The sequence below is a fragment of the Lichenostomus cassidix genome, chromosome 5 (genome assembly GCF_008360975.1).
Source record: "Lichenostomus cassidix isolate B80296 chromosome 5, HeHo_3.0, whole genome shotgun sequence".
NCBI classification, from domain to species: domain Eukaryota; kingdom Metazoa; phylum Chordata; class Aves; order Passeriformes; family Meliphagidae; genus Lichenostomus; species Lichenostomus cassidix.
In genome coordinates, this window is record NC_139486.1 from 6,601,214 (window position 1) to 6,627,892 (window position 26,679).

The following is a 26,679-nucleotide window of genomic DNA, read 5'->3' on the forward strand; positions in this document are numbered from 1 at the left end:
TCTGAAAGATTGTTTTCCAGCATCTTGCTTGTTCTTGGTTTCACCCAATGCAGTGAAAATTGCATTTGTACCCTGTGTGGCATTCTGCCTCTAATGTTTCACCCATTTTAATAGAAAACATCCTTTTTAGAAGTATATTCCTATGCAATGCCAACCCTTCTGCTTCCTGCTACTAATAAAAATTTTATTCATTATGAGGTCCATGATGTGCTGGGAAGAGAGCAGGATGGTTTTGTGGTTCACCTGTGGTTAGCCAGATATTTCATGTGAAACAAGCAAGTTTGTTGTGCTGGTGAGGCCCTGGAAAAGCTGTAACAGTCTGTGGATGGTTTTGTTTGTTTGAGATAATGGTGGACTAATCCTAGAAACTGCTTGGTTTCTAGACCATCATGCAGACATCAGAAAGCCCTGTTCAGGAGCACCAGCAGGTTCAGGATGTGGTAACAGGCCTGAGCACTGAGCTGGAAACTGTCTCTGAGAAGCTTGCTGAGTATGATGGTCAAGAAATGGAACAGCCATCAGCTCAGCAAAACCAGTTGAAATCACAGGTATGTTGCAGTTTCTGCACTGTGGAGACCATCAGATTTATAAAACAGAGCTGCTCATGGTGTCAGACTGAAAAGCTACAAAACCTCTGTAAAATAAAAAGTATGTGATGTTCCTTTTATCGAGATAATTGCAGGACTAAAACCACTCTTAATGAACTGAGGAGACCTTTGCTCTTAGCTGAACTGAAGGTTCAGGAGGAATTGTCTTAGCTCAAGCACACAGGATTCTTCAGTTCGGTTGGTTGGGATTTTTGGTTTTTAACTCTCTGGGCATAATGAGGGAAGAGATCATTAAATTTGGTATTAGTAAGTGTCTTTAATTTAGCCAGTGTGAAAAACTTTAGAAGAATGTCAGTGAGCCAAGTTGAGTTTTAAGAAGTGTCTTTTGTGCATCAGTAGACATTCTTTTGCTCTTTGGCAGAATGGAAATCAGTCTTGTAGCTGTGAGTGTGGAGAGCTACTGGAAGCTGAAACCATAGTTCACATATGGATCACTGCAATTCCCTATCCTTCAGAACTTGCTATGCCTCTAAGAAGGAAAAAGGAATGGGAGAGAAGGCAGGAGGAATTATCTGTTAGGAATGTGGAAGGATCATCGTGTCCCACCCACTGTGCTTTGGGATTATTTTATCTCTGTAGTGCTTATAGCTTCAGGTGTTCTCTGTACATGAAAATGGCTGACAAAATTATCGGTTTAGTATTTGACCTTCTGCAGCAAACAGGTCTGCATGTACCTTTCAAAACAGTTTGTTGTTCACAAGAAGTATTTATGATTTTAGGGATTGACTTTAGATCTTAACATTAGGTATATTGAGTGAAGATACTTTTGAAATGAAATGTTTTCTTTGTGTTTAAAGGAACAACAGGGACCTCTTAGTCGATGTGAAGACACTGTAAGGAAAAGTTTGATTTTAGCAGAAACTGTTAAACAAAACACCTCTTCACCAGAACAGGAGTTTATTAAGGACGAGATTAAAACACTTCAGAGTGAACACAAAAGTCTGGAAGAAAGACTTGAAAATGTCAAGCAAAAGAAGGAAAACATTTTCAGTGAAGCCCTTGAGTTAAAAGATGAGTTTGGTAATGAAGTACAAAAGGAAGATAAGGCAGATACAATGCTGAAGAGAGAGACACAGGTCACTTCTGATACTCGAATCTCTGCAGAGGAGACTCCCACAGCAGTGGAGCCTTTGGAAAAGCGTGATGTGAGTTTATTTGTTGACAGTAACAACAATGGAAAACTGGCTAAAGAGGCATCTCTCTTGAGTGCCTTCTGTGTATGCCATCCTTAATTTCACTGAAATTAGGCCTCCTGTAAATACAAGTGTACAAATCTCTAATGTTCCATCTATTTGAATAGCAGTTTTCCATTTAAATATAACCTGCATGTGACTTTCTCTTGCCACTGATTAGAGCAGGTATCCTTGGTCAGGATACAGAGAGAAGGTGGATAGATGGGGAAATTGCAGATCCACCTCTGCCAAAGAGCTCTGAGAGCTTCTCTTAAACCAGTGAGACTTGTTTAGAGCTGCAGCACAGTATTTGTCCTGTTTGTTTTCAGAGAGAATAATTTTTATCATTCAGAGATTCAGTGTTAAAATACAATGTTTATGGTGACACAAGCAGTTTTTCTTTTCTGTCATTTTTCTTAGAGTCAAGATGTAAATGGAAATATGTCAGAGAAAGAGAAGCAGAATGCCCCAGTTTTGGAGAAAAGTAGTGTATTGTCAGACAGCCCATTACAGGATATCCATCACAGCAAGGACAGATTGGGACAGGCTGTTCAGGTACCTGACAAATGTGTTTTAATACACGTTAGTGTATGTGTGTGTGTGTGTGTTTTTGTGTTCATTACAAATCCATTAAAGAATTACAAATTCTTTAAATTTGTTATCTTACAGAGGCATATTTTCCTTACCTGATGAAAGGAATGACAAATTGTGCTTTCTCCAAATCATCCCCTCATCTTTGCTTATGTAAACAGTGAAAGAGACCAAAATGATGGTCTCTGCAAACCCCCAGGCCTTGGACCCACTTTGTCCATGATGCAAAATCCACCACATAACTGTGATTTCATAAAATCACAGCATCACAAAATAGTTTGGGTTGGAAGGGACATTAAAAATCATCTTGTTCCAACCCCCCTGCCATGAGCAGGGACACGTCCCACTAGACCAGGTTGCTCCAAGCCCCATCCAGCCTGGCTTTGAATGAATCCTTATTCCTGACTCCCAGAAATGAGGATTCAACAGGTTTCATCACTGTAGTAATGAGAGGTTACTATCCTGGAACTGATGATGTTTATGAGATCTCAGGACATTGACGCTGTAAATGACTTGTAAAAATGTAAATATAAGAATGTGCGAAGCTGAGGGAATGATTTGGAGTTACTCCCTCATTGACCTGACCACGGAGTAATGAGAGTGTCTGGGAGAGATGACCATCAAAATATCTTGGTGAAAGCTCTCCATACTGGGATTTCTGGAGAAGGTGCAAGATCAATAGTTACCAAACGTGTCTAATCACAAACTTCTATAACCATGTTAAAAATCATGTGAGCACTTCCTCCTTTTTACCCTGTCCTGAAACTGTTTCAGAGTGGTAAAGGTCCCAGTATGGCAAACTGAACTAAGCAGGGGTTTCCAGTTCTCTGGACACCTCAGCCTTTTCCTCCATTCCTTAAGCTAAACTGAAGATAGAGTAGACAGACTGTGGAGTGGAAAGTTTCTTAGCAAACTTAAATTTTGTACTGTTACCTTTACTGATTGTAGACATTTTGCATTTTCCAAATCAGGGAGAGGCTGTATATAAGGAGAGCCCAGATATGGCCAAACATGACGGAGTCCAAGAGGATGTTCTGGACAGTGCAGTTCTGGGTGGTGAAGCAGAATTGGAAAAACATCAGGACGGTGTTGGTGTTGAAGGTGATGAATCTAGAAAGAAGACCCATCCAGCACAGGTAACTGGATATGATATTACACCAGATTGACTGAATTTGAGGGTATATATGTATCCAGTTTAGTTGCAGTGAGGGTGATACTACTAATGAATAAGAAAAGCCTCAAGTTTACACTGAGCTAATTTTGTCTGATGTGTTGTATACTTCTTATGTGGTAACTCACTTAATCCTTTCCTGTACATCTAAAATTAGTATAGAGGGAGGCTTTTTTTCATTAGTTGTTTGCTGAGGATATCTCCTTCCAAGGGGTGTTGCATTCCAAGTCACCTGGATGTGTTGTGAAATCTCCTGACCATTTTGCCTGAATACTGTTGTTGTGCTTGACTTGCTTTCATTTATATGAATTTCCTATTTACATATTTACTTTGCATGTGTGAGGCTGCATTTGCAACGCTGTGCCCTGTGTGGTGCACTCTGGTACAAGGGGAATTTAGACACTAGAGTGTCGCTGTTGAGCAGCTAGCAGAGTAATGAATGCATCAGTTCTCAGTGGCAAGAAGGAATGACCTTTATTGTTTTGATTTCATCACATTTATAGAGTTCTCAAAAGTCACCCAGATTGGTCAGTCAGAAGCCTTCCCCCAGGCCTGATTGGCCAGGCCTGCACTGCCCAAGTTCTGAGACACTGTTCCAACAACATCCAAACTTTATCTTTATTTACAAAACACAAGAAAACTTCTCATGGGAAAAACCTGTGCTAGCCACACCAGAGTAGTGTTCAGGAGCTGGAGCCACAATGAGTGGGAAGAGGCCAAGTTCCTGTTGGAAGTCTCATTGCTGTCATCCCCTCCTGAAGAGGGGAGGTGTTACAGAGCCAGATTCTTCTCAGAATTTCAGTTTTGGCAAACTGTGTGAAATGCTGAAATCTACATCCAAGCAAATCTCCAGGTTACCCACAGGACTCTCCTGCCTGGTAACTGCTGGGTGTCTAACCACAGGCTATCTGTCTACAAGTTGGAGCCTCAGGAAAAAGCTAATCCTTTAAAAAATGCATTCAAGACTGTGTCCAGGAGCACACAATTCAAGGTCCCTGCCTAGAATAACGTTACACAAACAGTGTAGGTCAAAGCACAAACACTTGCAATTTTTCTAAAACTTTATAACAGAATTACAGCACTGCTTCTTGTAAGTAGCTTCCTTTGCCATAACCTTGCCCACAGTAAATTATAAGATGTAATTATGGTTTTGCTCACCTACCCATAATTATAGGCTTCATAACTTTCTCATCTCAAGCACTATAATTACTACTCAGCAGGTTTGATTAGTGCTTTTTGATTACTGGTTTCTTTTGTTTTTCTTACACCAGAAGGAGAGCCCTAGTGATGTCGAGAATCAGTCCTATAGAGAAGATGTGGGGCAGGTTCAAGAGGAGGTGTGCCAGAAAGGTCAAGTCCTGGAATCTGCAGCAGCTGAGAAAGATGGTCTGGGTTCTAATCCCCCCATTTCTGCACATGAGGTAACCCACAGTCTGTTATTTCAAGTGAAATTTGCCAGTTGTTCAATTTTTTTTGTTTCCATGTGGGCCGTGGCTGAAGTTCTTTTAGAAGAAGAGATAATTACATCAAAATCAAGACTATTGTGTATATATCTTATTTATGTCCATAATAGCTTTGAACTTTATCCAAAGTGGTTGCCACATTGTAATTTTCAGTGGATCTGTTCAAAATAGAGTTCACTCTGGTTTTTAGCTTCATCATAATCAGTCTTTATGATATTTAGAGTTTCTCTTTAAATACATTAAATTGATACAAACTTCTTTCCATGTTATTATAGTTAGTTGTGATAGTTTTGCCATCATAGGACAGGCAGATCAGAAAACTGAAATCCAAAGATGATCCAGCATAAGAAAATAAGCTGAAGGTAGGGCTGGATCTCAGGTGAGTCTATAGGCAGGTCCACAGCTGGCCTGTCCATGGGCAGGTCTTAGCTGGCACGTGCACATGTGCTCTGACTGGAAACCCCAGCAAAATCTTCCAAAGGTCTTGGGAGGCTGAAGAAGTTCTTGCTGACTGGAAGTGTTATTCCAATTTACAAGAAGGGTGTGAGGGAAGATCAAGGAAACTAACCTTAGTTCCTGGAAAAATTATGGAGGTCATACTGGGTACTGTTGAAAAGCATTTAAAGAGCAATGCAGTCATCACAGAATCATTTAGGTGTAGGAAGAGACTTCTGAGACCATCAAGTCCAACTCTTCACCCAGCACTGCCAAGCCCACCACTAAACCATGTCCCCAAGTGCCACATCTACATATCATTTAAATCCCTCCAGGGGTGGTAACTCTACCCTGGGCAGTCTGTTCCACTGCCTGACCACCCTTTCATGGAAGAAATCTTTCCTAAAATCCTATCTAAACCTCCACTGGCACAGCTTGAGGCCATTTCCTCCTCTTTTGTCACTTGTTACCTGGGAAAAAAGACTGATCCCTTCTGGCTGCACCCTCCTCTCAGGGAGTTTTAGAGTGATAAGGTCTCCCCTGAGCCTCCTTTTCTCCAGGCTAAACAAACCCAGACTTGCACTCCAGACCTTCCCCAGCTCCATTCCCTTCTCTGGACAAGCTGTAGCCCCTCACTGTCCTTCATGTAGTGTGTGGCCCAAAAACTGGGCACAGAATTTGAGGTGCAACCTCCCCTGTCTGTATCCAGGGAAGGCAGTGCCAGTGTGCAATGAGAACATCACACAAACAAGCAAAACAAGTACACAGCAAGGTTTTTCTTAAAGTCAGGACACTTTTCTGTGTCTTTTGATGTGTTGATATTTCAATCTGGTAAAGTGGATTTCCTCCTTTCTGTGTGATAGCTTAGCTGAGTTTTAATGCTTATTTGAGTTCTATGGCACTCCTAAGTCTCTTGAGATTAAATCTTTTGTCTGAATTGATACAACTGTTATGGATATGTACACAGAGAAATTGAAAGGTTCTCTCACTGCCTGCTTCGTGAGTGGCCTCTTCAGTTTTGACTGAAAATAAACAGGAGTTCAAATAAATAGAACTATTCTTCTCTGAGAATGTTTACTTTCTGCTGTCTGTTTTCCACACTTAGAATCAGGTATATTTTGCATAGCTCATGACCTACAGAGGGATAGATGACAGCAACAGCTTACAAGTGATATATGGCTGCAGGGATAACTGTCAACTTCTAGTAAAACAGTGTCTAAAGTAGCAATACATTAAGTTTATCAAACAAGAATTTTTTTACTGTTCCTGATTTTAGATGTTAGTACCATGGAGAAGCTCACACTGTAGTAATATCTGTGTATTTTTATACATTCACTTGTATAAAGTTTATGCATGGAACAGTTCACCAGATACAAACAGGAGAAACAGATACAAACTAGGAGAAGGGAAATGCAGAAAGATTTTTAAAATATCATCACGTGATCCAGCTAGCCTGACACTAATTTATGATGCTGTCTGCAATAGGTGTAGGTGATGTTAAACCTGGCCCCAGCCTGAGTGACTTGTACTTCTGATGTGGGAATCACAGGTAGTGCCAGGAACTGGCTCTGGAGCCTCCTAATCCCTTCCTCTCCACCCTGATAAAGACATGACTCCCCACTGCTCTCATCTTAACCCAGATTTTGGGTAGCACTTGTGACAGGGGCAGCAGTGGCTTTGTGTCACAGTCGAGCTGCTTCATGCATGAGCTGCCCTGTGAAGGAGAGCTGAGGAGGTGTCCTGGGGAAGGACACAGCAGTATTGTCAAGGCAGGTGCTGAGCAGAAGGAATGTGGGTGTGGAGGGAGAATAAAGTTCCATGAAGGAGGAGAGGGAGAAGACATGACAGACCTGCGAATTTATCAGTAGCAGAGGTGGGTGCAGGGAGGATGTTATTTGAGGGTGAGGATGTCAGAATTTCACTTAAAATGATGGACAGAGGTTTCAAAGCTATCTGGGCAGTGCTGAAAGGCCAGGATGACTGCAGGGATGGAGGGCAGTGAAGGAGGTTCCAGTTTCTGGGTCCTGGTTGATCCCCAGAGGCTGTGGGGGAAACCACAGCAGGATTTAGGCATGGCTTAAACACGTGAGGCAAGTGCTGCAGACAGAAAACTTACTGGTTTAGGTCCTTCAGAAATAAGAATCTCATTTTGTGTTGTAGGACACAGGTGCAGAAGTGGTTGTCCAGAAGGAACTATTTCCTGGAGTGCAAGTAAACACTGAATATTTTGAAGAGGAACAGAAGGTCAATGAGTTGAAAAATGAAGTGGCTGAACTGGATATGGTGCTTATAAATGAGCAACTAAAAGAGCTGGAGGTATGGAAACTGCAAAGCCATTCTTCACTGTTAATGGAGTGATACACTTGCAGAATTGTGATTCACTTGGGCAAACCAAAACTGTTGCCCACAGTCTTATCTGAGTTTTAACTGCACAGTTTGTCTGCAAACACTGTGCCTTGATGCATGCCCATGTAAATCCCCTAGTTTGTACTGCTCTTCCAGAGGGCAGGAGTAGATACACCTAGAATTGCATGTGTGCTTCCATGATGTGGTCCTTTGCTTGTGGATGAGCAGGAATATGTTTGTAGGTGAATCAGCATTTAAACTAATATTTTGCGTTGAAATCTGAAAGTACTTAAGATCATCCTTTAATCCCCTCTCTCTGGGTGGTCTTGGTTGTAGAATTTAAAAACAGAGCTGGAAACATGGAAAGCAAAGTCTCTGTGCCATAGTGAAGAAGCAATTCCCAATGGAACAGCATCAAACAGAGCAGAGCTGCAAACCACGGAGCCTGCAGTGCCCTGCTGGGACAGGCTGCTCCAGGAACTAGAAGCTGTTAAGGCAGTGAAGCAACAGCAGTGCTCTTTAATTAATGAATACCAGAAAAATCTTTCTGCTGCACAGTCCTCAATGAAAAATTTGTCAACAGAAAAAGATAACATCAAAATGTAAGTATGGTGGAGGGGTTAGGTCAAGAGGTTGCAGAATAAATATGGTCCTACACTGAATTTTTTGTCATGCTTCGGTAATGCTCACACAAGAATATGGAGTTATATCCACTTCAAGAGAAGCCTTAGAGGTTTGTAGGTTTGTGAACAGAGTTAAGCAGAAGCATTTCTGGTGGTATTCTGCTCTTCTTAAGCAACATCTACTCTCTTTATTCTTTAGGCAAAAAAAAAGAAATAATTGCTGGGCTAAAATGAAAAAAAAATTTTTTTATATGTGGCAGATGTGAGATATTAATTTTTCTTTAAGGACTCACTAGTTATAACCTCTTTCTGAATGAAATATCTCTTAATTCTGAAAATGAACCTTATTTGATAGGAAGAATTTCATGGCAACAAGTAAGTGTACATTACCAATTCAGAGGTAACCAATGCAGAAAAAATAATTACTCTGTTTTATGAATTAGTCTTCGAAATGCATCACTAGATTGTCACAGTAAACTATCAAAATAATTTGAAAATCTCTAAAATTTATGAAATCATTAATTTACAGCAAAGATATTGAAAATTTTGATTAAAAATCTATCTGCTAAATGTATTTTAGATGAGCATTTAAAATACTTCTGGGAATAAAAGATGAGTAGATTTATTTGGAAGAGTTTGTCTTGCATGAATGGAAATTCCTGAATTTTTTTTATAACCAAGTTTTATCTTCAGTGTCAACCAGAAATTACTATAAAATATTGTTAATTCACATAAGGATGACCTAACAGTCTTGCTGATTTTTAAAACAAGGGCTATATTCTATATTAGTATATACTGCAATTTTAGAGAATACACCGTAGAAGAAATCTTTTCTGCAGAGATATCTATGAATAGTGAATGCTCTACAGATAAGCAAGAAATAATGATACTGCAAGGGTGGTTAGGGAATTTGTAAGAGAACATTGAGAGATGCATGTGATTACGTGAATAAAGTTAGTGAATCATACTCTAAAGAGTAAAATTAGTTTTAAAAAACTTTCATGTGTAAGGAGAATTCATTATTTTCAAACACTGCTCATATTTTTGGCAGGGGTCCTATGAACAACACAGTTCTTCTGGAGAAAATTAAGGCTTGCATAGAGTCCTTAAAGAAAGAAAGAGATGTCTTAAACCAATTGCAAAATCAGCAAGAAGTTTTATCTCAGCATTTGACATGCATGGATAAAGTGCTGACAGAAAGCCAGATGAGGCAACTGGAGCACTGGTGGCAGCACATGGAACAAGCAGTGCAAAAGAAACATGATCAGGTGGTGGCAGAAATCGATGAATTTAACAGGCTTATGAACAAAGCTCGGGATATTCAGAGGCTGATACAGGAACAGTATTTACAAGCAGAGGTGCATTCCTCAGCTGCAGGGAGAGCCAAAGACCCTCTAATTTGGACCACAGAGCTGCAGGACATTAAGCATGGCCTTTCTCTATTGAAAAGAAGGATTGAGCTGCAGATGAAAAGAATTTGGAGTGATCAAGAGAAGGTGGCTTTGGAGAACTCTATACATGATTTACAGAGCAAGCTGGAAGCATTGTCAGCACAACAGACTTCTCGAGATGATGTTCAGATCACTGGTCCTGCTCTCATGAAACATGAAATGATGAAGAGGCTGAAAGAAAATATTTCATGGGTCAAAGATTCGCTGTCCCACCTTGACCAGAAAGCAGCACTTTTCCCCAGTGATGTCAAATCACAGATCAGAAATTGTCAGCTTATGAACACAGAAGTCCTGAACAGAGAGCCTGTGATTTTATCCCTGGATTATGGGCTCCAGCACATCCTTCCCAGCTTGGAGCCAGAGGAGGTCTCTGATATGACCTTCCTTTTACAAACACTGAAGAATTCATACAAGGCTCTTGTTTTAAAATCTGCTCAAAGACTGCAGCACTTGGAGCTCCAGCTGGAGGAGAGGCAAAGACTCACTGCAGAAATAGACAAAGTTCACTCTCAGCTGCGCAAAGCCGAGCTGATGGCCAGGCCTGAGCCAAACCAAACCAGCACATGCTCAGAGTTGGTCAGCCAAGAAGCCATTCTGAAGGAGATGCTAAAGGACATAAAGGAAATAGAAGGGCTTATCTCATCCCACTGCAGGGAGAGTCAGGTCACAGCTGGGGAGCTGAGCCTGTCTGAACAACTGTTCTTGATTGATCAGTTGAGAAGTCTGAAAAATAGAGCAAAGAAGACACAGAGGCAAATTCAGAGTAAACTTCACGAAGTAGAAAAAAAGACAGCTGTTTGCAGAGAGCTTGCTGAAGGAATAGCTTCATTGCAGCAGGATCTTAATGAGCTACAGGATGGTGAAATGAACCTGAAAGGTGATGAATTAGTAGGTGCCAAGCAGGGATTGAAGGATAAATGCAAAGCAGTCAAAGAGAAAATGTTAGCTTTTCAGTCAAATTTGTCACAAGTAATGAAGTACAAGGAAATATTTGAATGCGTAGGTCTGAAATGGGACTCACTGCAGCTGGATGAATTGCAAGCTAAATTTTCTGAAATTAAAAATAATATTAAAGGGAAGATAATACACTTGGAAAATATTGTTAGGGAATGGGATAAGATTCAAGTGTTGCTAAATGAAATTCAGACTGTGACATCCACTGTAAGAAAAGAAGCTAATATCTTAAACGATAGCTCCAGCTCTTCTCCTGCTGAGAATGTCATATCTGCACAGATTCTATTGCAGGCAGTTCAACAAATCTTGTGCCTAACCCAGGAGGCAGCAAATCAAATAAACAAAAATGAGGTCTTTGATACATCATTCAAAGAATCTAAGAGGAAAGAAATAAAGAGCCTGGAGAAAAATGTTGAGGAATTGAATGAGTTTCTTCAAAACCTGGTCTCTGGGCTGCAGAGTGTAAACAAGGAAGGTAGTCAGAATGAAGTAGAAAATATATTCCCCATCATCAAGCATATTCAATTAGAGCTCCAGCAGCCACTTGTGATAGATGTAAATACAATGCAGGATGAAAAGCTGCGATGGGAAGCAATTCAGAATATGATGGAAGCAAAGTTTTCTGCTCTTAAATGTATAATGGAAAAAGAGAGGGAAAACAAAGAAGAAAATTCTGCTGCTGCTGTAGAAACAAATTTAGAGACACTGCAAGGCCATGAAGCACAACTGAAGGCAGACATTGCTGCCCGTGTTGTAAGTATATTTAATGAAAGGGAAGTATTGAGATATGTCTTTCCCCAATAATTAGATTAGATGTCTGTGACTGTGGCATTTTTATTTTCATGACTTACAGCCTCATTTATTCTAACAGCTGAATTGACCTGTGATCATCTCTGCATGGGTGGATAGGATGGAAATCGTGATAGAAACTAAGGATACAAAGAAAGTTGTGTTCAGTTTGATTATAATTAATCAGTGGGGATTAGCACAAGAATAGAATGGGAAAGAGGAGGAAGGAAAAGGTTGTGTTGAAATGTTCAGGTGAAGAGAGACTGGGTGCAGTTATCCTGCAGTTATTCTTGGGACTGATTTTAGGTAACATTTTCAGTAGTGAAAATGATGGGAAAAACCAAGCTTCTTGTTTCTACTATAAAGTGAAGTTTTACCAGTTGGGAATGACCAAGAAGAGTAAAACATAGGTCAGACCAAGGTGGTCAGAAATGGTAAACGATTCCTGTTCTGTGGCTGAGGGCAGTTAATCCATAGCTCACTGTGACTGTGTAGACAGCAAAAAAATATGTTTGCCAAAAGTCCTCCCTCACCTCCTCAGACCAGTTCTGGGAACACTGGTCTTAAAGACAGCCAAGTGTGAAATTCTAAGCCCATCTGGGGATCCAGAGGGGCACAACAGCCTTTCTTTAATGTTCCTTTGTCTTTTTTATGCTTTCAGAGTGCCCTGGAGGAGGCCTGTAGGGCTGGTGAGCTTTATACCAAGGCCCTTCAGAGGGCTGCCAGGTTCCTTGAGGACTGTGAAGCTCCAGCAGAGCTCTGCAGCTCAGAGGAGATCTGTCAGACTCCACAGTGGAAAGATGAAGAGTTCAACTCTGCAAAGGCTGACTTAGAAAACCTGCACTCCAAACTGAAAAACCTAGTGAAACCAGAAGACAAAGTATGTCTGGAAAATGCTTTATCAGAACTGATGGATAAGTGTGTGGCATTTAGGAAGAAGGCTCAAAGAAAGGAAGCTGATGAACAGAGGTGGGTTTAAGAGATTTTCATAGATCTTGTGATTTTTAAACTGCTTGATCACTATCCAGTGATCATTACCTCAGGTATCCAACCTGAAGTGTTTAACAAATGCTGATTGACAAAAACTTGCTAAACAGTCAGGACTAGTAGTTCATAAGGTGCTTTTAAAATTTTTATTCTAGTGGGCATTATGGTTGGAGAGAGGAACAACAATGAATTTTTATTGATCCATTCATTGTTTCATGCAGGTATTTTGAAAAACACAAAAGCTACACAGAAGCCAAAGATCAAGTGTGTGATAATCTTAAGAGACTGGAAAAGATGCTTAGACAATGTTTGTCTAAGATTCCAATGTCTTATAAAGAAGCTTTGGAGCATCTGGAAGAAAGCAAGGTAAGAGAGGCTCTGAAGAAATTGAAAAGCTCATGCAAAACTAGTACAGCTATGAATACCATATCTCTTAAATTCTTTATTCTGCATTTATGTATATATAAAAACACAGAATATATTTGTATACCTATGAAAAGACTAGGGTATAATAGACCATGTGAAATGAGTATATCTTACTGCTGTAGAAATCAAATATTTTCTTTAACCCATCTTTCTCCACAGTCTTAGCCAACAGAATTCTCTCATTACTCTACCAGCTCAGTGGAATGATTGTCATTTTCCTAGAGGATCCTAATCATGTTACTGAATACTTCATTAATACTCCTGGCTGTAGCATTTTGTTTATTTACATGTTTGTTTTTCCTGTAAGGTTTTAGTCTCCAACATTGAGTCTGCTGAAGAGGATCTCGTGAAGCTGAGGCAGATCTCTGGAGAGCTGATGAGGTTATGCAGAGGAAGTGACAGAGCCCTGGGCAGGATTGTAACAGTGCTGTGGGAAAACTGGCTGGGTTTGCTTGAGGCAGCCAAAGGGCTGGAAATTAGCTGTGAAGAGCTAAAGCAGGAATGGAAATTCATCAGTGAAGAGGTGAGTTGCTCAACATCTGTGAGTTTGGGTGATGGAGATGGGGCTGTGGGTAAAACAGCCTGTAAAGGGCTGATACCAGTGCAGAATATAATTTCCCACCTGCTGCTCAGCCAGTTATCACCACCCTTTCTTGAACCTGGAGTAAAGAATGGTGGGGATATTTATACTGCAAATACTCTAGACCCAGAACAACTCTGCATGGGGTTATGTGCTTTTGTTAAAGCAAACTCAGACCTTTTGTCACACTTGAGAGGTTCCAGTTCTGACTGTGTAATTCCCAGTACTCAGTCACCCGTGTGAGTAAATGAATAATGTAACTTAAGGTGGTGAAATAAAAAAGCCTTTTATCTCATACTTTGCCATGGTGTTTACTTAGCTGGAACGAGAAGCAATAATTCTCGATAAGCTCCAGGAAGAGCAGCCAGAAAGCCTGAAAGAGAAGGAAAAGGCCACCAGAGAGGAGCTGGTGGAGCTACTAGATTTTGTGAACTCATTTGAAGAAAACATCAACCAGCAACAGCTCCTCTTACTCTTGCTGCTTCACCGGATAAGAAACATCCTGAACACACCTGAAAATGCTGAGGGAGAAGCTGCCCTCCCTGCCTTGTGTGAGATAAGGGCAATGCAGGAACGCTGTAATAAGTAAGTGGTGTCAAATTTCTGTTGAAGATATGAGATAGGACTATTTACAAGCACAGGATTTTATTGGATATCAAAGAATAGACAAAAGCTGTAATGCAGTTAAAAACACAATGAATGCTCTGCTGTATCAGACGAATGCTCATCTCACCCATCTGCTGTCTCCAACATGGGCATTGGGGAATATTATTTAGGGAGAAGACCTGAGCCTGGCAATATCATTTGTGAGCTGCAGTTTGTGTTCAAATGCAGTAGGAATCAGAAGGAATGATAGTCAATTTTAGAGTTTCCAAGCACTTGTGAATTTTAAGATTTTCCACTCTTAGGAAAATCAGACCTTGTGCTTTTTGCAACAATGCAGTTTTAATCTGAGTGAGTGCCACTGTCTAAAATTCACCCCAAATATTTTTTACAAATCTGATGATTGTACTCACCCTTCTCTGTGCCTGCTTTTGGACATGGGTATCTTAGTGAGCCACATCTACTCTGCCAGCATCTTCAGACTCTGTGAACCTGAGCTCTGTTTGCTGTTTAAATGTGCCTGATACCTGATATGTCTACCAAATGTACTTTGTTTAGCACTATCTGAAGACTCACTTTAAAGAAACAGATAATAAGTGACATAAAACTCATAGATTTAATTACAGAAAGAAATACTAAATTACAGACAAATGTGGTTCTGGATATATATAACGTCTGTATTAGCCATGCTCTTTGCTCCTACTTAGTGTAGAGTCTAAAACAATGTATTCTTTCTGGTAATCTTCCACAGGTTGTACCAAAAGGCTCAAGACCATAAAGATTCTGTGAAAGCTGAGATTCAAGAGAGGAACAAGGTCACTGAAGAAATAAGTGCTGTGACAAATGCATTACAGAATGCTGCATCTGTGTTACTGCAGGATGCTGATGGAAAGGCAGAACAGCTGGAGGTTGGTAACAGCTCTGTTATTGTGACATTCAGAATATCTCTTGCTTTATGCTGGTGCTTGAACTTGCTCCAGATAAAATTAATGGCCAGGTATATGCACATTGACTTAAAGACAATGAATCTGGCTTAGCAGAATACGACTGGCCCTGCTATGGCCTTGGTTTGTCTTTCTTTCCCTCTGTGTGGATCTGTAAGCAAGCACAAAGTATTCCCAGACTGCAGGGAAATCCACAGCCAGCTGCATTTCTTTTAGGAAAATCTGCTTTGTGTACATCCTGCATGCTTTCCCCTCTGTATCCCCACCTAGGGCAGCTTTGGTTGCTCTGGATTTGATGTCCCACATTTGGGGTTAACCTGATAAGTGAGTTTTAGCAATCAAATTGTGACCAAGACCACAGTGTCCACCAGCAGCCATCAGAACTCTGCAGCAGTCTGTTCATTTCTGCATTTCTTGACTTTATGAAATGCTGTTATTCCTAACACTTCCTGAATGTGTTTATTCATTATTTGAATTATATTTGTTTCAAATTACTCTTACTGTGTTTATATTGCTATAATTATTTTTAAATCAAAAACCGTTTGTAATTATATTTAATCTAGTTATCTTGTAACTATAGGACTTTATAATTTATTGATTTTAGCCTACCAAAGTGTAGTACAAATTTGGGGTGTCTTTGCTGAGTCTTATATAAAAACTGGTTGGGTGTCCCTAACCTAACAAAGGGCTAAGAAAAATACAGAAGCCAAAGACCACGGCAGCAGATAGGGAGTTAGCATGAGAAAGAAGTGTTTATTACATGTTTAGGAGGCTCTGAAAACCCATGAGCCAGAATTGCTGTCTAAGTCCTTGGATTTGTCTGAAAGGGCTGGTTTTCTATTTAAAATTATTTAGAATTAAAATTTAGAGTTGTGTCTGCTTTTTTACTGAGTTTTTTATATCCAGAAGGAAATTTTACTGCTGCAGGTGCTTTATTCCTGCTCTTTTCCCTCACATCCAAACTTCGCTTCTCTGAGCACCTAAAACTCACCCAAAAGTGAGTTTACACATTGTTCCTTTTTCTCATAGAAATGGCACAAGCAAATGTTAGCAGCAATCCCATCAAATTACTTCTTTTTAACAGTATGTCACAGCATTCTCACCGTTCCTTTTGAGAAGATGGAGCTGAAAGAATTGAAGAATTCCTTAATTTTACATAGTCCAAACAGCAGTGAGCCAAAATCTACAGGGCAATTTCATCCCTTACTTCCAAAGAAAATGTAGTTCATATAAAATCTATAGCATTGGTCAGGACTACTGCACCTGTTGAGTGGAAATACGTATTTCACTTTGAGATGACTAACCTGATTTAGCTGGGTGGCAGAAGTTTTAATTCATCCACATAAAAGGAAAGGGGAAGTCTTGTTATCTTGTCCCTTAGGAAAAAATTTGGAATAATTTTGCCAGGTATCTGCTTTCCAGCTAAATAATCTGTGAAATGTGAACATGCAGTATTATTCAGAAAGCAGTTTGCAGAGCCATGCTTTTTTTTGGAGAAGAGTGTTGTAACTGATTCTTTCCAGTTCAGGTCAGGGAATCTGTGAACTCCCATAAATATTGGCACAATCTTAATTGGGCCATTTGGCAGCAGCAGCCTTCTCTGTGACAGAATGAGGCACACAGCTGTTTCATGGGTTTGAGGGTTTGTTTTTTCTTAATATCAGACCCAGTTGTTGTGGGATGACAGGAAATAAATCAGTCTCAGTCTCTCACATATTTCTTCTGTGTGTTGCATTTGTGTGAAGGAAAAGATTCCCAAGTGAAGACTATGAATTGATGGATTACCATTTCTCCTGATTGAAAAAGCAAAGGCAGTTAATTTTAGTGTCTTTCATTGCCTGGTAGGAGCTTTGGATCATTTTTCTCAATAACTTGAGTTAACATTTGAGTTTCTCAAACAGCTGAGCACTGGGGAAAGGAACCATAAAGCAAGCTAACAGAACTTTCCAACTTGAAACTCTAGAAAACCTTGAAAACAAATGAATTTCTTCATTCTTTCTGCAGGAGGACTTAGCTCAGGTTTTATTTCTAGGCCACAGGCCGGAGACAGTTGTCCAAGTTTCTTTTATCTCATAAAACCTACATTCTTCACGCAGAACTGGAAACTACTGTTTTGAGAGGAGCCTGCTGTGCTGCTCTGCATAATTGCCTGAAAGCAGACACTTCAGCCTGAAACCTGTTGCTTTTTGTGGCCTTTGTGTTGTTTATAATAATGAAAGGATGGACGCTGGCTATTAAACGCCTTTCAAAGGGAAAAAAGCGCTTTTGGCAAAAGGGAGAGCACAAAGGTTAACATTTAATCACAGGAGCTCTTCAGCTGGTCCCTGGGCTGGGGCTGTCAATGAGCATCAGTGCGTCACTTGCCTGACACGGAGCAGTATCAGGTTTAATTAATTCTTACAGATTGAAAAGCATCATTTGGTTAAATGAGTCAGTATTGCTTAAAGTTCATCTGCTTGCAGAGGTAACCAAATTAGGTTTGATATCACAAACTAGATTTTTCCAAACCGTAATCATGGTAGGAAATATGAAACACTTTGTGTATGTGTGTATATACACATATATATGTATGTGCACATAACATGCACATGCACTCAGTAAAGCCTGGGTAAAGCTGCTGAAGTTATTCTTAATTTTGTAGGAGCTTCAGAGTGTGATTGGTAGAGAGAGTCAAGCTCTGGAGGATATCATGGAGAAACTTCGGATCAAGTATTCTGAAATGTACACAATAGTCCCTGCAGAGCTCGAAACACAGCTGGAGGACTGCAAGAAAGTACTGCAAGACCTAGAAGAGAAGGTAACTGTTGATGTGGTTTTCATATTTATCTATTTGTAATGTATAAATCATTCCTCATGCTTAGGTCTCTTTTTAGAATAATCTTATGGTAAGCAGTGTAAATATAAAATTTTTATTTTCTATTAAAAAAGGACATGGCAGAACCTCTAGCAATAAAGTTTTAATATTATATGGATGCTGTCTTGTATCCAGTCTGATTCTTAACTGAGAACTCGTAGTTAAACTTGATTGCAAAGTTTGCATCGCTTGAATGAGAAAATATTTTCAAAACTGGGTTAAGAAAGGACTTTGAAACCGGATTTTTTTTTTTAATGTAATTTGCACATGTGGCAGAATATCATGACATGGTTCTTTTTACCACCCCTCAGGACATGCTTGCCTTCCTTTAAGTAGGGCATTTAAATAGTTGAATCCCACTGCGTCAGTTTTTTGCAATGCTTTTTATCTGTAAGGAATATAAACACCTAACTGAAAGCAAAATTAAGGGAAAATGAGTAATGCTCTGAGTTTGGGGTCAAATTTTAGCCTGGTACAATTACCATCCTTGCCACTTTTTCATTTGTGTAATTCTAAAAATGAAAAAAAAAACCCTTTCAATTCTCGTATTTCAGAAATAATAATGCTTAGTGCTAATTTTTAAGGTTAAGACTCAGTTAATTTGATAAAATTTGAAAGTTTAATAAAACAGTTTTGAAATCCAGTTACTTTTTAGTGTCTATCAAATTATTCATTCATTTGATGTTACATAAAATATTTAACAGCATATTAACTAAAGCTTATTAGTTTAATTTGATTACCTTCATGGTTTCTGTTTCAAAATGGAGCTAGTCTTTTCAGAACCAACAACTGGGAGGGAAAAAGAGAAGGAAAACAAAACAGTATTTATGCTTTGGGGTTTTTTTTGTTGTTTACTGTTTCATTCACCGAGATAAAAAGTTATCCCAAAGCACACATAACCTGTTGGAGTGAAACAACTGGTCCTGAAAGCTACATAATATTTGCTTTTCACAGTTAGATATTGGAAAACAATATAAACTGCCTTGGTATTTTTCAAAATGCATTTAGGAAGCAAAAAAATTCCTAGTGGAACCGGAGGTCAGTTCAGTTACATATTAGGAGATATCAGCATGTGTTAAATTGAGTTAATTTGTTGTACTGTAATGTCATTCAGCTATCTTCTAAATCTGCTAACCAAAAAATGAAAATAAATTGTACATTTGGTGCTGTAAATCATAAATTTATCCCAGTAAGTAGTCTTGAAATTAAAATCCTGCTTTTCTGATGACCAGAGCATTGACAGATGCAGTGTTTTTATCCTGAAGACATACAGGAAGTCAATGCTTTATCTGTTTTCTCATTTCCAGCTGTGTCGCATCACTCATGCATGATTCTCTTTTAGTTTGGGAGCTGGCATTACAATTATCAACAGTTTTTCATGTTTGGTATATATTCTAGGATATTAGTAATGGTCTAGTGTTCAGTGATTACAGCCTGAATTCCTTTTTCCAAGAAGTCTTAGGCACAGACTGACTTCACAGTTTTGTGGTATAAGCAGGAGTATTTCAGAGGAGTACTATAGTTCTTTCTGTATATATTTATTTTGATTAATGCAATTTCATCAATACAGCATTGCACTGTGGGTACTTTTTTAGAGAGATCACGTTGGAATCTATAAATTATGTTAATAAAATGAAGAGATTAGTAAATAATTAATTTATTAACTAAAAATGATCTTAATTCCTCATCCCACAACAAGGATAAAGTATTTCAGTACTAGGAGCTTCAAACTAAAATAACTACTAAACTAAAAATCTTTTGCATCAAGGCAGCATAAAACTGTTCAGTGTGCATTTGCCCTGTAAATCCTGTGCTGCAGCACACAAAGAATTTACCAGAATTTAACAATTTCCTGGTGCTTGTCTGACCCTAGCAGCCAGCAGGGTTTAGTAAGAGAAGATGTCCCTTTGGGCCAAGAGGAAGGATTTCCTCCCTCCCTGCACTTCATCACAGTAACCTGGTGGTTTATGCAGTGTTGTTCAGTCCTGTGCTCAGACAATTACTCAGCTTCAGCTTTGAGTGTTTTTCTCTTTCCACAGAAAATCAGGCCCTCCAGTGCACCCATTTTTCATTTCTGTCAAGTCCTGCAGGGTGAAATTTAGTTCCACAGACTTGATAGGCCTTGGAGCTTTTTATTTTAGTGATAAATCTCCAAGTTTGTATTGAGAAATCCGCTGTGCATCGATGCACTTTCATATTCCCTTATTTGTTCTGTGGAAGTCCAGCTGTCAGCTGAGACATAAAGGTGTCATTCTGGGTTTCTTACAGCATAAATCTGAGCGTGACCCTTTCCACCATGCAGCATGATCAGCCTCTGTTAGAGATGAGAGCAGGGTGAAGCAAAGCACCCAGGGAGCTGCAGTGCCTCTGTACTTGTTTCCTCAGGGATTTTTTAATGAGAGCAAATTAGATGTTGAACCTGCTCATGTTAACGCTTCTCACTGCAAATGTGGTTCCATTCCTGTGGCTTTTAAGTGACTTGTCAAGAGAAACATTAAAAATATTTGAATATTTTTGTTAAGGTGGTGCACAGAAACAAGCAGATCTTTGTAATCTCCCCCACTATTTTCTCTTTGCTCTGGCAGGTTAGCTCTGAAATCTTGCAGAACTCTCCTCAGTATGTGCTGAAAAGAAAAGCAGAAACTATTAACAATGGCCTCCAAGCTATTGAAAAGATGTTACAACAGAAGAGTGAAAACATTGCAAAAGCCAAAGAAGTTCAGAAGGTAATCTTGGAAAAAAAAAAATCTGTGGGTGTTAAAAGACTTTTGGTTGTTTCTACAGAGCATAAAGTGGTCTTCCATTCATTTTATGTCTGTAAAAGGAGAAGTACAAGCAAGCATTTAGCTGGTGAATATTTATCAATTCTTTCTCACAGGAAAATCCATGCTTTTTTCCACTGTGAATTGCACCAGTAGATGCAAAGTGTTCTCATCATACCAGCTCTGAATTCTTTGCAATTCCACATGTCCCACATGAAGAGCAAACAATGCTTCTGTTATCCTTGAGCCTGACCTTATATTTCACTTCCCTTCTCTCCACGTGCAGCAAATTTGGGATATGCTGGACCTTTGGCATTACAAACTCAATGAACTGGATGCAGAAGTGCAGGATATAGTGGAGCAGAACTCCTGCCATGCCCAGGAGTTGATGGATATCCTGGTTGCCCCCCTGCAGCAGTACCAGCAGGTCTCACAGCGTGCTGAGCGTAGAACTGCCATTCTCAACAAGGTAGGTGCAAATGGAACAGTTTCTTAAAAATCCAATCCTCTGAAAAAATAGAGTGAAGGCTTCAGAGGCTGTCAAATGAGTAGAGTGACAAGCCTGCTGTGGTAAGGCTTATTGTAGGTGGGGTTTCTGGAGTGGCAAACCCAAAGGACTGGCTCAGAGTAGGGTTGAGGGATTCCTGTGGGGAATTCTTGCCCCTGGGTGGTAGTTGAGATGTTTCTCTAAGACTCTGCTAATGGTCTGTCTATTAAATTACCACTGCCATATAAATTGCAACAATGCCCCCATGAAATGCAAGCATGCAAGCACCAAAATTACATTTGATGAGAGGAGATAGCCTGAAATCATGAAACTGTTTCAGAAAAATGGGTTTTATTTCACTTTGCTAATTTAACCGACAGTGATGCAAATACATCCTGATTTCTTTTAATCTTGTCCATAGATGCATTCCTCCTGTACAACGAACAGCAATGCATTTGTGCCTTTCTGTAAAATCCTGTCATTTCCTAGGCTACCAGCAAGATGGAAGAATATGAGGAACACTTGAAGAGTGTGAAGGATTGGATAGAAAGCACCAACAGTTTGCTAAGAGCAGATGCTCAGCACGACTCTGCAAAAAGCTTGCGCAAGCACACTGATGAGCTCCAGGTAAGAGCTGATGCAGTTAATGGTCCTGTTAGCACTAGCTGTTCTGTACAGAGGCAGTTCTCCATTCTTAATTGTTACTCACATGAATAATTTACCATTTCCAATAAAGCCTTTGAGTGAAAAATAGTTATAGTTGGCACTCACGAAATACAATACTTTTTGATGCTGGACATACCTATCATGTGCAAGTGCTGAACTGTTGTACATCTGCCAAAAATCTGTGATTGTCTTCTGTAACCCTGCTGAGTAGCTATGGTTAGTTTTAACTGCCTAGGTATATATGATTCTTTCTATATTGTGTGTTTGTGAGCCAGTAAGGTAAAGTGCTATTTTGATGTCTGTGTGTTAGATGGAAACTTTGAAGTGAGTTGTGGCTTGGAAGGCTGTGCTCACTGTATCTCTAAGGTAATTGTGATTGGTAATTTCAAAAATCTAATGTTTGTAATATTACAGGGAAGATCAGGGACAGTGCCAAAAAAAAAAAATTTTGGCAATTTTGTACTTAAAATTCGAGTTTTCTGTGCATCCACTCCTTGGCTTAGACCAAGTGAGAAAGCTGGTGTTTCAAACACAGATTTTTGTATTAAGACTAGTAAGAATTTTTGACAGGAAATAGCTGGCCATTCTGGGCTGATATGTTACAAAGCATGTAGCCACAATGGGGAGACTGGGATTTCCAAAACCCATGAACATTTTTGTGGCAAAAGTTTGTCTCCTGTGTTTGTGAATTGGAATGTTTTGTGTGTTCTGGGCTGTGAAAGTGTGGATTTGGAAATGCACCCAGGGCTTGCATTAGAGTGGAAACACTCATTCAGTCCTCTCCTTCACACACCACCCAGACAAATGGATCACATGCATTTCTTGCAGCCCTCACTGTTCTTCATGATGATGTTCACTGCAGTTAATCCCAAAGCTCAACCTGTTTATTGCAGGGGAAGAGACTTCACATCATGCACAACTTTCTGGAGCATTTTGTTCCATCTGCTCTCTGCTGTGCAGAAAACCCTTTCTGGGTGTTTGGCTGACATGTCTTGTTCACGTATCTGAGGTCAGCATGGAGCTGAAGAGAAATCTTCTCTGGGATCTTAAACTCTTTTGGGGTGGGAGCTCTCTCTGAGCTTGAAATAATTTTCTTGCCTTTTGTCATCCTCATGTAGGCTTATTTTATTGGACTGATTCCCTTAAAATCACGGCATCAGTCTCAGTTTTCTTCCTGCAGGATGCAGTGGTTCAGCTCCCATAGGAATGAAGGGTTTTTGCCTGAGCTAAATTTTTGGGAATACACACAACAGTCAATGACATACAGGAAATTAAAACTGGTTCCTTCTGGGCCTTACCTCTATGAAACTTTAATGTTCAGCACTGATGTAGCAGACTAAGGTCTTATTTTTTCCTCCAGATGGCTTTGGAAGACTCAGAGCAAAAGCAAAATCTTCTGCATGGTATCTGCATGGAGCTGGAGGAGCTGAAACCAGTCTTTGAAACAGACAGCATAATGCAACAGCTGAATGAAATAGATGTTCAAGTAGCAGCTTTACAGCATGAGATAGCAGAGATTCTTCCACAAATCCTGCATGTGGCTGATGTAAGTCTGGGTGACCCCTAAGTGCCTTTTATCAGAGCATCATCATCTGTTAGGAAATAGAGATTATATCACCTGCATAGAAAACAGGTTTTTGGGCTGGTTTTTGTAGGTGTGCCAAGCAAGGAAATTAATTGTTTGGAAACAAACCATCAGAAGGCATTTGGTAACTAATTAAGCTGTAAAGTTCAGGATTATCACAGGATGTAGGAGGAAAGGCTGGGAGCCTGGGTTGGTTCAGCCCAGAGAAGCTTGGGGGTGAGAGGTTGATATTGCTGCTCTTTGGTGCTACCTGATGGGAGATCACAGACAGGATTGGGCCAGGCTCTTCTTGGGGTGTGCACCAAAAGATGAGCAGCATCAGACCTCAAATATAACAAAGGAAATTACATTTACATAGTGGGAAGGATTTTAGGGGTTTTTTGCAGTGAGATTGGTGAAACACTAGATCAGGGGCTCCAAGCAGGGATAATATCCCCACCTCAAGAGAAACCCAAATCTCAGCAGGATCAGACCCCAAGTGCCCTGGTTTGCTGGGTACCAGAGACCTTTCAAGGTGCCTTCCAACCTAATCTTCTCTCTGATTCTGAGAGTTCACAAGAAGCTGCATATGGATTCCTTTTCCATCTGACTTAAGACTGTTCCCAATGGAAGCTCCAACAGTGTAATTACAGAACTTCCCTATTCTGGTAACTATTGCCACTGGAAAACTGTCTTCTCACTACTGGTAATTTATAATGTGATTTTTTAAGGCTATTTCAGTTCTGTATTCAGGGTTTAAAACAGACCAGATTATCTTGAATTAATAATTATCTTGCATTAATTCCTTTAGATGTTACAGCTATAAGTAATTTATAATAACTAGCCTTTTGATTGATAGCATCTATTAACATATCCTGCGTGTGCTGAATTCATTTTTCAGTATTCCATTTTAAATGTAGGTGAAAGACTGAAATGCAAGTTGGCTTTGATGTTTGGGCCATTCACAAATACTCTCTTTGCTCCTGAAATCTAGGAATTGGATGCCATTGAATCTCACGTGAAAGTGTTTGAGAAGGATGTTGCAGAAATGAAGACAATCCTGTCATCAGATGATCTGCTAGAATTTTCTCCTAAAGACCAACTTAAACATGGACAGGTCTGTGAAAATTGCTATTGAGGCTTTTTTTCCTGATCAATGTAAACCCTGAGGTGAGACTGTTGAGAGACCTTTTCAAGAAGCACAATCAGGGTTTGAACACAAAACACTTGAAATGAAAGCATTATTGAAAATAAGCCCACAGAGGACTCAAGTGTGTAACTTAAGCACATGTCAGGCACAGCTGCCATATTTGAGGATCTCCATTTTTTGGAAAGTTTATGGCCTGATCTTCAAGAGACACTTGCTGCACACCACTCTGCTTGGCACCAAATGGTAGTCCCAAAGTTAGAAATTTAGGCCTTGTTTTCCCAAAAGTGGTGACAAAATTTAGCAGATGATTTTCTATTTCACACCACATGCAGTCCACAGTATTATCTGCCTGAAATTCAAAAATTCAAAAATTGGTTTAGTTTCAGGTGAGGAATAAAAATTACATCATACCTCTCATGGCAGTGTAACTCTCATAAGAAAGCTGTGCAGTTTGGTTATCCAGAGAACAATTTTGCAATGACAACATTACTTGGAAAAACTGAAGTAATATTTCTTCAGGAAAATAATGTTCACCTATCTCCTTGTTTTAAATCAAAGCTGGAACAGTACAAAAATTCCTGATGCAGACTACTTATGAATGAGAGAGTAAGCATCTCTATTACCATTGGGGCATTTTAAAACAAAATCTTCTTGAGAGGGAGTTTAACAAAAATGTTAGTAATTAAAAGGCCTATAGGTGATTTATATTTATATTTTTTTAATTCTGAAGTTCCCTGCTGAATGAGGTCCCAGTAGGATTTCATATTTCTTAAGGGGAACCAAGAAGTTATGAGTTGCTATTGCCATTCTGTCTTTCATAAATTGATCACTGAGTCTTCCATAAAACATGGATTGTGCTATGAAACTGCACATTTCTGTTCATCCCAGACTGATCAAGGTGGTTGTAAACTGTGCATTCACTCGAAGTATTGTGACATGAAATGCTGTCCTTGACAGGAAAGCCATCTTCAGAGCTTTCTACTGACTTCCATCTCAATTCATCATCTCATCTATATTGATAAGACTGCTTTTAGGGCCATCATAAAATGACTGGTTTGCAGGACAAAAGACAAAAACCAGAATTTGCCTAGAATGACATCAAAGAATTTGCACCAGTTTTTTAAGTGTCTTCCTTCACTGCCAGTGATGCTCTCCTTTGAAATGAGCTGCTTAGTAAATAACTAATTTGAACCCTTTTTTGTCACTGTGCAAACTTTATTTATGTATATGCAGAAAAAACAGAATTGTAGATATGAGTTATATTTTTGTCTTGCTTTAGACATCCTAACCGTGGATTTTCACTTATTTGTTCCACAATTCACAGAATCACAGAATATTCTGAGCTGTCAGGGACCCACAAGGATCACAGAGTCTAACTCTGATGTGAATGGCCCATACAGAGATTAAAATATTCTTCCTTCTTAAATGGGAAACTCACCAAAGACAGCTTTTGCTCATCACTAGTGTAGTATATATTTATGGTGTTAATTTTTCTGACTCAGTATGACATCCGTCATCTATCCTGTATCCTGACAGGTTATACTTGAGCATGTTGGTCCCATGCAGAAAACCATTGTTCATATACAGTCCTATGAAGATGCACTTCAGCTGCCAGGGCTGAAAATGCAACCTTTCTCAGTCTTCCAAAGAGCAAGACAACTCTTGAGAGAATTGAAGAAATTAGAAAAAATTACTAAGGAACAGAATGACCTGCTGGAGGTAATTGAACTTTTTTTTTCACTGTCACCTAAACCACCTCTGGTTTAGAGTAATTTTGATCTTCAAACAATACTGCTTTTGCAGCCACATAGTTAGACCTACTGTGTCTTCTGTGTAATGGTTTAGGATTTTTTTTCTGTGGGTTTTTTTCCCTGTTTAATTTGATACTGCAACAAAGCACACTTGAATAATCTTGAAATTCATTTCAGTTTTCCAAGTCACTCACAGCTGACACCATATTATAGAAGAAATGAAGTCTCAAGTGTCTCATGCCCCAGGTTTGCCAGGTGATTGAAGTCCATTATTAGATTCAGGTGCTCACATCTGCAGTGTT

At 39.6% G+C, this 26,679-nt stretch overlaps 1 protein-coding gene across 4 annotated transcripts in view; it reads left to right on the forward strand.

Moving 5' to 3' along the window:
- Window positions 1-26,679, forward strand: part of SYNE2 (spectrin repeat containing nuclear envelope protein 2) — a 174,761-nt gene that overhangs the window by 66,950 nt on the left and 81,132 nt on the right. For 3 of the 4 annotated variants that reach the window (XM_085061143.1, XM_085061144.1, XM_085061146.1), the window contains exons 43-61: window positions 384-548; window positions 2,201-2,350; window positions 3,361-3,507; window positions 4,814-4,963; window positions 7,601-7,756; window positions 8,123-8,388; window positions 9,461-11,567; window positions 12,265-12,572; window positions 12,812-12,956; window positions 13,324-13,539; window positions 13,916-14,181; window positions 14,951-15,107; window positions 17,785-17,940; window positions 20,583-20,723; window positions 21,046-21,228; window positions 21,736-21,873; window positions 23,273-23,458; window positions 24,471-24,593; window positions 26,163-26,345. In XM_085061143.1, the coding sequence (XP_084917269.1) occupies window positions 384-548; window positions 2,201-2,350; window positions 3,361-3,507; window positions 4,814-4,963; window positions 7,601-7,756; window positions 8,123-8,388; window positions 9,461-11,567; window positions 12,265-12,572; window positions 12,812-12,956; window positions 13,324-13,539; window positions 13,916-14,181; window positions 14,951-15,107; window positions 17,785-17,940; window positions 20,583-20,723; window positions 21,046-21,228; window positions 21,736-21,873; window positions 23,273-23,458; window positions 24,471-24,593; window positions 26,163-26,345 (5,343 nt within the window). Of the gene's footprint in view, window positions 1-383; window positions 549-1,405; window positions 1,754-2,200; window positions 2,351-3,360; window positions 3,508-4,813; window positions 4,964-7,600; window positions 7,757-8,122; window positions 8,389-9,460; window positions 11,568-12,264; window positions 12,573-12,811; window positions 12,957-13,323; window positions 13,540-13,915; window positions 14,182-14,950; window positions 15,108-17,784; window positions 17,941-20,582; window positions 20,724-21,045; window positions 21,229-21,735; window positions 21,874-23,272; window positions 23,459-24,470; window positions 24,594-26,162; window positions 26,346-26,679 lie in introns of all 4 variants that reach the window. The other variant, XM_085061147.1, reaches the window with a different exon arrangement.